The sequence below is a fragment of the Oryza glaberrima genome, chromosome 3 (genome assembly GCF_000147395.1).
Source record: "Oryza glaberrima chromosome 3, OglaRS2, whole genome shotgun sequence".
In the NCBI taxonomy this organism is placed as follows: Eukaryota; Viridiplantae; Streptophyta; class Magnoliopsida; order Poales; family Poaceae; genus Oryza; species Oryza glaberrima.
Window position 1 is genome coordinate 8,331,396 of NC_068328.1, and position 10,037 is coordinate 8,341,432.

The following is a 10,037-nucleotide window of genomic DNA, read 5'->3' on the forward strand; positions in this document are numbered from 1 at the left end:
TTGGTTCGTTTAATCCTAAGAGAAAAGGATTGAGAGAAAATAATTTCACACTACAATAGATATGAAATAAATTATTTCCAAATCCCCTTCAATTCTCTTGAGGAAGGGATTAATTGAACAAGGCTTGAATGGGGTAATTCTTTTGTTGAATCCTACATTCCTATTATATCTATTATTCTCTTTGCTAAAGTATTGGGGAAAAAGGTTATATTTTTAAATTGGTTGCAACATATTAAAAAAAACGTCACGCTATGCTTGCCAAGTTATGATCCAGTGGACGAATGGTGATGCCCACCAGCAGATCGTACGTTCCTGACCCAAATCACGCTTAAAAGCAAGAGTTGCTAAAACGAGCCGTAGGTGTAACACAGGTGTCATTGGAGTAAATGATGCATTGATCCCTTGTCCGTTTGGTAAGCTAAGCTAGAGCTGGCCACAGGCCACTGCCGTGCCAATGCTACTCGCCTGCTGTGATGGGCCCACAATTCAGCGTCTCACCATCGACGTAGAGGATCGAACTCGGCGGTGCACGTATCAATACAAGAAATCGTCCTTTCTCTCTGCAATGTTTTTTTTTTCGATAAAATGGAGAGAGAGTACCCTTCCATCCTATAAAATACCGACATAATATCTGGATACACATCTATCTAAATTTATTATACTAGAATACATCACATCTAGTTCATTTATTGTTTATGAGACGGAAGGAAAACTACGGTGTACTGCAATGCGCTATGCAGGGCATAATGTGCTGCTCTAATTCCAAGCAACAAATGCCAATGGAGGAGAAGGTACAGGGGGATAGTCCGACGAGGCAGCCGGAGAAAGGCTGGCCGACGTCGTGGGCCGCACCACTACGCGATGAAAGTATCTCTCATCACGCCATCATCCACTGAGAGCCTGGCACGCGGGCCCCATGCCCCGTCCCCCCTCCCCCCCCCCCCCCCCCCCCCCCATGCGGACGCAGCTAGCAGTCGTCGTTGCGTTGCTTCTGCTGCACTTCTCTCTCTCTCCTCGTCCTACAGGCTACAGCTGCTGCCTATTGATGACACACCTCTACTGCAATGGCGGAGCCGTAGAAGACTCGATGCCATGTGGACCCCCTCGTCTCCGGGACCCCACTTGCAGCGAGACGAGTGGCCGCTTTGTAAGCAAGCCGCTGCGTGCGCGTAGGCTAAGTCGCACGGGGACACCACTAATGGCAGTAATAATTGCGTATTTTTGTTAATGAGCGCTGCACCTCGCGGGGCCCATCGGCCTCACTGACCCGCTCTCTCCTTTTTCCTTTCCGTCGCGGCAAAAGTGAGGCGGCGTCGACGCGAGTTGAGACTTGAGACGCCCAAAAATTCCTCAAAATCCCATTGCTCACCCGCGTTATATAACCGCGGCCGGCCATTGGGAGGGACGCCGCGAGGGGTGCTCGTTTCAGCGCGGGAGGAGATCAGATCGGGCTCAGATCTTCCAGCTCGCCGCGCCGCCTCCGCCGCCGCAGCAGGAAGAGAGAGGGTGAGGAGAGGAGGAGGCTACGATGTTTAGCGGGACGCAGCAGAAGTGCAAGGTGTGCACCAAGACGGTGTACCCGATGGACCAGCTCTCCACCGACGGCGTCGTCTTCCACCGCTCCTGCTTCAAGTGCCAACACTGCAAGTCCACCCTCTCCGTATGTCCCCTCCTCCCTGATCGCGCGCATATATGCTTTTTCTTTTTTTCTTTCGCTTCCTACCTGTTCTTTTGTTCTGGAGGTGAAAAAAAAAAAAGCAGAAGAGGGAAAAAGACGTTTTTATGGCCGGGGGAAAAGTAAAGATGGATCTGTAGGATAGTGCAATCTGTAATGTCGCAAGCAGTAGTAGTAGATCTGTGGATTGATGTCGTGAATGGATCTGGTGCTTGGGTTTTCCTGCTCGAATTTCGTGTTTGAGAGATCATGGTTTTGTCCGTTTCACATCTGCTGACTTGGTAAAAGAGGATCATGAGAAAAGTCGGCTTTTGATTAATCAGTTAGGAGTAGTCGTGCTTGTTCAGGCAAAGATTTGCGTCAGTCTGACAATCGTTCTGGTTATCTCGCTTTGCGATTTTACAGCTTGGCAACTACTCCTCGATTGAAGGAGTGCCATACTGCAAGCCCCATTTCGAGCAACTGTTCAAGGAGACCGGGAGCTACAACAAGAGCTTCCAATCACGTAGGCTACTATTGAATTCCAAAATTGCGAACATTGACAACCTGTTTATTTTGTTGATAAAATGTGTTATGAATTCTGATGCTCTGGCCCTGCTTATTTGTTCAATTTTATGCAGCCGCGAAACCCGCATCGGAGAAGTTGACTCCTGAGCTGGTGAGTGCCATTGGCTGCATGCATTGCTTGTCTGTTTTCATTCCAAAGTACTTCTATGTTTCTATGTGATGCTACCTCGCTTTTCAACTAATTTTGTCTGAAACATTCATTTCAGACAAGATCACCTAGCAAAGCCGCACGCATGTTTTCAGGGACACAGGAGAAGTGTGCCACTTGCAGTAAAACAGCGTATCCTCTAGAGAAGGTAATGCCCCATAATTTCTGCTCTTTTCATCTTAGTTTCATACTGTAGTGTTGTTAGGTCATTTCTTCCAAAATTGCATTGTTAGATGTTGAAATAGGGATGAATGATCAGAGGGATCTTTTAGGTACATTATTCCGCCTAATTGTATTGTTCTACTGTAACAAGTTGTAAGGTTCTGTCTTGATTGTACTTATTTACCAAGAATTTATTTCAATTATGCTCCTCAAGTCTTTGGAACATGCAGTGGTTGTGATGATAAGCTTTTATTTGCAGGTGACAGTTGAAGGACAGGCCTACCACAAGTCCTGCTTCAAATGTTCTCACGGTGGCTGTGCCATTTCGCCATCCAATTATGCAGCTTTGGAAGGTATCCTATACTGCAAGCACCATTTCTCCCAACTTTTCAAGGAGAAAGGGAGCTACAACCATCTGATCAAATGCGCATCAGTCAAGCGCGCCGAAGCACAGCCGGCACCACCACCGGCCGCTGCAGATTCCTCCTGAATGTACCATATCTCCAGTGAGGCTTGAGGGCGAAAATTCGGAAGCCCTCTGTTTTACAACCTGCTTGTATGCCATGTTCCAGTTCTGAGGATACCGGGACCTATCAATTTCGTGTCCTCTGCTGTGCTAGACTCGATCACATTGGTGAACCATGAATATCATGTCCCTTTCAAACAAATCGTTGTGCAAGTACTGATATACCGTACTCTATTTTGTTGATTGCTTTTTGAGCGTGTGTTTATCTGTTCAGTCGTCTTGCTCTTTTCTTTTTTTTTTTTTGGGGTGGGGGGGGGGGGGGGGGGTGGGGGTGGATTTTTCATAAAATTGGTATGCGGCACTAACGATCATGATAGCGTCGAAAGAACACGATTCGGTTTATTAGCCCCGAAAATTATCTCCATTTTTCTTTTTAACATTTTGGCGGCTGTCATGCAAAATTGCGCAGGAAATTAGACTAGTTTGTTTAATATCAAAATTGGCCACATTTGAGTATTACTTTTTGTTCCCCGACTGCATGGTAAAAAGAAAGATATAAATATACAGAAATACTTCTGAAAATCTACTGACATGATTTTCATTTTTTTTTTCCATACGTTAACACACGAAGTTTAAGAACCTCTCTTAACTGCTAGCGTTCCAAAGCAAGAAAAGGACAAACCGCATTTTAAAACAAACTCCATGTTATTTTCAAGGACCAATTAATTTGCATATGTGAGTGCATTCGATGATCATGTTTACGCTACCTCCAATTTTGTTGAAATGTGTGATAGTAGCTTAAGGAGGTAGCAGGACCCAAAGTGGGTGTGCGTATGCACAAGTGCGTGTAATTGTGTTCACCTTGTACTAGGGGAAAAAAAAAAGAAGAGCAAGACGGTATGGGGTAAACTGAGAAGAAAAAACGGAGAAAACCTCTATTTCTTAAAATCCCTTTCTCAACTCATTTTACTCACGTCCATGCTCACCACAAAGAAATGAATTCGCAGTCAAACATCACTAAAATAGGTAATGCTCCGCAAGTTCATCCACTACACCTACGGAAAAAAAAATGTGGTGCCCAAATGCCCAATAATACAAACTGTTCCCCTCCCGTTTCTTTGGCTGTCCTGTTCCATGCTCTTTGCCGAGCCAGAACAAAACACAATTGAGCAAGCCAACCATGGAAAGCTCAGCACATTAAGGCAGGTCAAGATGGAACCTGCACCTCATGTACCTACGCTGTAAGTCAGCTTGTGCTTGCGGTGGTTCTCCAATTTTCCCCTGCATAAACACCGTCACTTCCAAGTTCTTCCTCTATTCTAAGCAGCTGCAGAGAAGATGAGCACGATAATCAGAAACCATCCCATCGACAACAAAAGGCTATTGTACTATGACTTATCAATTTCTATAGCAGATGCCGGTGTGCAAATATGTGAATGGTAATGGTATATTTCAAAACCATAAAAGTTGCTCTGGCATGAATCTAACTAACCCAAAAAACAAACCTGATTGTATTTACTGAGACATTCTCCACGGCAAGGAGCACCCGCTTTGATCTGTCCAGCTGCAGCACCAACAGCCAAGTCAGCAATGAAAGAATCATCAGTGTCCCCGGACCTATGTGACACCATTACGCCCCAATGAGCATCCTTTGCCTGTCTCACAACCTCTATGGCTTCCGTGACAGTGCCTACTTGATTAGCCTGCATATCATACACAAGCACAATTCAGGTATATACTAAATGACCTTTGAGGTTGAGAGAGAAATCAGCGATCAAGGAAGATTCCAGAAAATAAATACTTCATACTTCATTTGCATGCAAATATCGTTTGCACCTCTATGTCTACAACATGCTAAAAGTTTAAAAGTAAATTCCTCCAGTGGATAGTTAATCTTGAATTATTATCATATTAATTTATGTAAATGCCTATTCAAGTACTAAATGCCAAACGTGTGAATTGACTATTTGTATGCTAGCCTATTAACGATTGGTTTTCATTGCATTGTTTGTAAATGCCTTAGAAATCAACTCATATGACACAAAACTTGAACTATAATCAACACTGGAATGGCAGTGTCACTTAAATAAGATTCAAAGGGAGCACTGAGCGTCCCGGCACAAAGATGACAACAACTATTAATATAGTAATATTAATTCCAAATCTTTCTTTCAGATGGTATTAATCTTGGATAGTTCCAATAATACGAGTAAGATGTTGCACAAAGTAGCTCTAATCAGTTTCGGTGCATTAAAAATAGAAGTATAACTTATACTTCACCTTGAGAACAAGAGCATTGCAGGTATACTCATTTACTGCCCGCTTAATGCGTTCGGGATCTGACATCAATAAGTCATCACCTACAACCTGAACAAATGTTATGTCATGAGATACTGAACAAGAAGAATAAAAGCTCAAAAGAACATATTAGCCACCTGGCACAGCTCTAGGGTGGTAAACTTCTTCGAATGCTCCCAGTCATCTTTATCAAAGGGCTGTTCGATTGAGACAAGTGGGTACTCTAGCGTATAATAAAGAAAAGGGGAAATATAAGCCTCGTGAATGAAATCAAAAGATGTAACAAAAAGATTTTAATCCAGACATGTGATACCTGAACAAAGCTGGCTATAAATCTCAATCAAATCATCTGCAGTTTTGAAGCCCTGCCCTGATTTCTCTGCAAACTTGAACTCCATGTCATACTTATTTCCTGCACAAAATGCATGAATATAGCCAGAAATTTAGGTCATCGATATATCAAAACAAACTAACCATAGCATACAACACATTCTAATTGCTGTTCAAGTTCTCTGCTTCTATGGTTCAAAGTTGTACGGTTAATATAAGCCATTAGGTTGATGGCTGACCAGCAATACTGAATGGCATAATTCCACTGATGACACAAAGAAGAATGAATACTAGGTGGCCATGAAAAATAGTACTCCCTCCGTCTCAAAATATAACAATTTTTACCACTTAGGATTTGTTCCAAAATATAACAACTTCTCCACCAACATTCCCTTCCCAACCAATCACAACCCTCCACTATTCACTTTTCCCACCTATCTCCACTTCTCAACCAATCACAACCCCTTCCTATTCAATTTTACCTACTTTCTTAATAACCGTGCCCAACTCTAAAACTCTCTATATTCTGGGATAGAGGGAGTAAAATCAAGAGATGACACAAGAAGAGTGAACAGAAATGCCATAGGTACATAAGCTGAAAAACATGGAAATAATGAAAAATGAGTTATCAACAGAGTCATGGATTTTCTCAAATAATAAGGAATTCTTTCTTTAATGCATGAGAGATCAGCAGAGAGCTTGTATTCGATCAATCAGATATCATTCACATGATTCTTTATTTGATCAAGGGAACTGCATATTAAACAATCACACAACCAATACCCAAGAAATCACTCTTTCTATCCTTACCCATGCAAAAATCAGTAGCGGCGACATCAATTGCTAGCTTGATCCTTCCATTATATCCAGCTCTATTTATTGCCTCAATGACAAGATCCAAGCTTTCGGTTATGCTGAACATTGACCCAACAGATACGGCACATTGATATCAATATGCAGGTGACCAAAAGGGAAACAATAATAGAACCACAAAAAGGTACAGACGATTCCTTACTTGCCTGGAAATATTTGGAGCAAATCCACCATCATCACCTATGTTGCAGCTGTTTGAACCATATTTCTCCAAGATGATATCCTATCAAATCAATTGGTAAGAAGCTATTCACGAAGATAGTAAGCTTCTCTTCACACTATAAAAACAAAATTTTGGAACATCTGAAAGAATAAATTTATCTAAGGAGGAATCCACCCAAACAAATTAACACTAATCAGAGTGGACAGAAAGCTGAAAAGGGCATCAAAAGCAGAATACAATGCCAGTTAAGTTTTGTGGACAGAATCTTAAACTATTTGAATAACAGGTTGGTCAACATATCAGAGTGGAGCAGATGCATGCCATGGGAAGGTAGGCCCAGCATGCAAGTTATAGTAGTCTAGTGATAGTACCTTCAGATGATGATATGTCTCAGAACCCATCTGCATTGCTTCTTCAAAGTTTTTGGCACCAACAGGAAGGATCATAATTTCCTATAAAGAAGCAACTTTACTTGCAGGTCTCAAAAAAAATATATGACAACATAGCAAGATGTTGATCTACCTGGACTATCTTAACATGTTCCAAGAGAAAAAGAAAACTTCAAACAATGAAAGAAACATGGGAATAACAAATTTAAACTTTGCAGATTTCTTAATGGAATCTGCAGAAAAGAGTGATCCAGTAATTTGCAGAGAAATGTTGGCTAAGAAAGGTAATTCTACAGGTTTAGTGAGAATACTTGAATAGGGAGACTGTTTCCAGCATGTGTTCCTCCATTAATGACTGTAATTGCAGGGATGGGAAGTGTCGTAGCGCTTTTCCCAACAAGTTCTGCTATATGCTTGTACAATGGAACCTGCACAGAAATAAGCAACCAACTATAAGAATGCATTGCCATATCCAACACCTTCTTTTAACCCAGAACCGTGGTGATTTTATACAGAACTATTACCTCTTTTTCAGCAGCACCTGCTTTACAAGCTGCAATTGATACAGCCAACATAGAATTCACTCCAATCTCAGCCTACATGATGCAGTGTCAATAGTTATTAAAGCAGGACAATTACAAGCGATAGAAGCTGTACTGAGCTGGCTGCTACAAAGTTAGGCTTGACAGTAAAGTGAGATGGTAGTAAAGAGGAGTAGACATTAAAAAAAATTATAGAAAACAACACATCAATTATTTTCATCATTAAATCTACATGGAACAAACCAATGTTAATAACTGTCATGTGGCTGATTATACAGATCGATCGACTGTTTGTGGTAAAGCACAACCCTTGAATAATCTCTCATTATAACTCTCATCAAATAGAGCTCAGCAATGTAGGATCAGGTTAATTCCATAGAGTGAGAAGAGATATCGATTGGGGTTTTAGGGATTTACCTTGTGATGCGCCTTGTCCAAGTCCATGATGGCCTGGTCGATCTGCGACTGCTGCTGCGGATCCATTCCCACAAGCGCCTCCGACACCTTGTCGTTGATCACCCGCACCGCATCGGCGACCGCCCTGGCGAGCAGCTTCCGCTTCTCGGCGTCCCTGACGGCGTCGGCGGCGGCGCCCTCGGGGGCGTCCGCGGCGGCCGCGGAGGCGCGGTGCACGGCCTTGTTGGTGTGGAGGCTGACCTCCACGGCGGGCTCCCCGCGGCCGTCGAGGATCTGGCGCGCCCGCACGCTCGTGATCACGGCCGGCGCCGCCCGGCGCATGTGGTTGGAGATGAAGAGCACCGGGTCGGGGGCCTTGGCGCGGACCGCCGCGTTCACGGCCTCCTCGATCTTGCGCGACAGCAGGTGCTTCTCCAGGTACTCCTGCACCGACATGGCTGAGGCTGCGGCGGTGGCGGCGTCGTCCCGCGCTGCTCCTCCTCTCGCCACGCTTCCCCCCTCTCTCTGGCTCTCTCCTCCCGCGCCCTCTGCCTCTGCTCGTCGGCTCGTCGCCTCCAGCTGCCGGGATCGCTAGGCCGTGGACATTGGCCGAACTCGAGGAAGGGGAGGCTCGAGACGAGAAGTCGAGAGTCCTCGGACCAGTGCGTGCGTTTGGGTAGGCGTGGGCCAGTTTCACGATGGGCCGGAGCCCATTTGTGTAAGCTTGTACCATGGGCTGAGTACACACTGTGTCTATGGGCCATTGACTAGGAGAAGCCCAGCCCGGTGGTCATTTCCTTCCCATTGTCTTCAAGGAAAAAAATCGGATCAAGCACTCCAATTTTGGACTGGAAGTTGCTGGATATCTCGAGTTTGGAAGCAGAGAATTAACTGCACATGCAGTTGAGTCACTGATATGTGGGCCCCATTTTACTATGGCCCACATATCAGTCACAGCAGTTAAGTCAGAGCATCCTTTCCCTCGAGTTTGTTCTGGACGATTCGGGTCGTGCTGGTAACCTGAACTGTTCCGTTCGTAATCTACCGAGCCCAGAACCAAGTCCAGCATTTTCGAGTCTATCCAGGAATAGAAGAGAACTATCGAGAAGCTGCTTTCCTCTCAATCCTTATCATTCCCCCGCCGCATATAAGAACGCCATCCCCTCCTCGACAGATATCCAAGCAAAGCGAGAAAAGAAGCCAGCGATCGAAAGACCAAGCTTCCAAAAATCCGCTTCCAATTCGCGAAACTACACTAGTCGTAAGCGCCAAATCCAACCGACGATGTCGCTGATCCGCCGCAGCAACGTGTTCGACCCCTTCTCCCTCGACCTCTGGGACCCCTTCGACGGCTTCCCCTTCGGCTCCGGCGGCAGCAGCAGCGGCAGCATCTTCCCGTCCTTCCCGCGCGGCGCCTCCTCCGAGACCGCGGCCTTCGCCGGCGCGCGGATCGACTGGAAGGAGACGCCCGAGGCGCACGTGTTCAAGGCGGACGTGCCGGGGCTGAAGAAGGAGGAGGTCAAGGTGGAGGTGGAGGACGGCAACATCCTGCAGATCAGCGGCGAGCGCAACAAGGAGCAGGAGGAGAAGACGGACCAGTGGCACCGCGTGGAGCGCAGCAGCGGCAAGTTCCTCCGCAGGTTCCGCCTCCCCGACAACGCCAAGCCGGAGCAGATCAAGGCGTCCATGGAGAACGGCGTGCTCACCGTCACGGTTCCCAAGGAGGAGGCCAAGAAGCCCGACGTCAAGTCCATCCAGATCTCCGGCTAGGCATCGCCGGCGTGCCGCGTGCGCGACGGAGAGGAGCACGGCGGGGTTTTCGCTTTGGCCTGGTTTGTCTGTCGTGAAGGAGCAAATAAAATCGGGTCCGGTTGAGTCCAGTGTGTGTCCGTGTCTGTCTTGAACAGTCGTGTGTCGCGTCGTGTCCCTGGGTCAGTGTGTTGTTCCAGTGCGCCGTTCATCAGCCGATCAGCGTCTGTACCGGTCTTTTGCTACTAGTTAAGTGATGAATACTATAATCTGTTAATA

General features: G+C 45.6%; 3 protein-coding genes across 3 annotated transcripts; 2 read left to right on the forward strand and 1 right to left on the reverse strand.

Moving 5' to 3' along the window:
• Positions 1–1,295: 1,295 nt before the first annotated feature.
• LOC127764983 (LIM domain-containing protein WLIM2a-like) lies at positions 1,296–3,220 on the forward strand. Its single transcript, XM_052289764.1, has 5 exons — positions 1,296–1,660; positions 2,081–2,180; positions 2,296–2,333; positions 2,449–2,538; positions 2,812–3,220. Exons 1-5 carry the CDS (start codon positions 1,529–1,531, stop codon positions 3,040–3,042), a joined length of 591 nt encoding a protein of 196 aa, XP_052145724.1. The 5' UTR covers positions 1,296–1,528; the 3' UTR covers positions 3,043–3,220.
• A 708-nt stretch (positions 3,221–3,928) lies between these two features.
• Positions 3,929–8,696, reverse strand: LOC127767065 (cytosolic enolase 3). Its single transcript, XM_052292280.1, has 11 exons — positions 8,031–8,696; positions 7,596–7,667; positions 7,383–7,499; positions 7,054–7,134; positions 6,666–6,742; positions 6,457–6,560; positions 5,630–5,728; positions 5,454–5,539; positions 5,299–5,385; positions 4,524–4,721; positions 3,929–4,345 (listed from the first exon to the last, which is right to left on the reverse strand). Exons 1-11 carry the CDS (start codon positions 8,463–8,465, stop codon positions 4,265–4,267), a joined length of 1,437 nt encoding a protein of 478 aa, XP_052148240.1. The 5' UTR covers positions 8,466–8,696; the 3' UTR covers positions 3,929–4,264.
• A 398-nt stretch (positions 8,697–9,094) lies between these two features.
• LOC127767066 (17.9 kDa class I heat shock protein) lies at positions 9,095–10,037 on the forward strand. Its single transcript, XM_052292281.1, has one exon. The coding sequence runs from the start codon at positions 9,294–9,296 to the stop codon at positions 9,777–9,779; it is 486 nt and encodes a 161-aa protein (XP_052148241.1). The 5' UTR covers positions 9,095–9,293; the 3' UTR covers positions 9,780–10,037.

What these genes read in the sequence shown, in the direction of transcription:
- LOC127764983 (XM_052289764.1), top strand. Translation starts at nt 1,529, where the DNA reads ATGTTTAGCGGGACGCAGCAGAAGTGCAAGGTGTGCACCAAGACGGTG. An exon ending in AGAAGTTGACTCCTGAGCTG is followed by an intron (nt 2,334 to 2,448) that starts GTGAGTGCCATT and finishes CATTCATTTCAG; the next exon opens with ACAAGATCACCTAGCAAAGC. An exon ending in CAGCGTATCCTCTAGAGAAG is followed by an intron (nt 2,539 to 2,811) that starts GTAATGCCCCAT and finishes TTTTATTTGCAG; the next exon opens with GTGACAGTTGAAGGACAGGC.
- LOC127767065 (XM_052292280.1), bottom strand. Translation starts at nt 8,465, where the DNA reads ATGTCGGTGCAGGAGTACCTGGAGAAGCACCTGCTGTCGCGCAAGATC. An exon ending in TGGACAAGGCGCATCACAAG is followed by an intron (nt 7,668 to 8,030) that starts GTAAATCCCTAA and finishes TGCATCATGTAG; the next exon opens with GCTGAGATTGGAGTGAATTC. An exon ending in CCACCCTAGAGCTGTGCCAG is followed by an intron (nt 5,386 to 5,453) that starts GTGGCTAATATG and finishes ACATTTGTTCAG; the next exon opens with GTTGTAGGTGATGACTTATT.
- LOC127767066 (XM_052292281.1), top strand. Translation starts at nt 9,294, where the DNA reads ATGTCGCTGATCCGCCGCAGCAACGTGTTCGACCCCTTCTCCCTCGAC.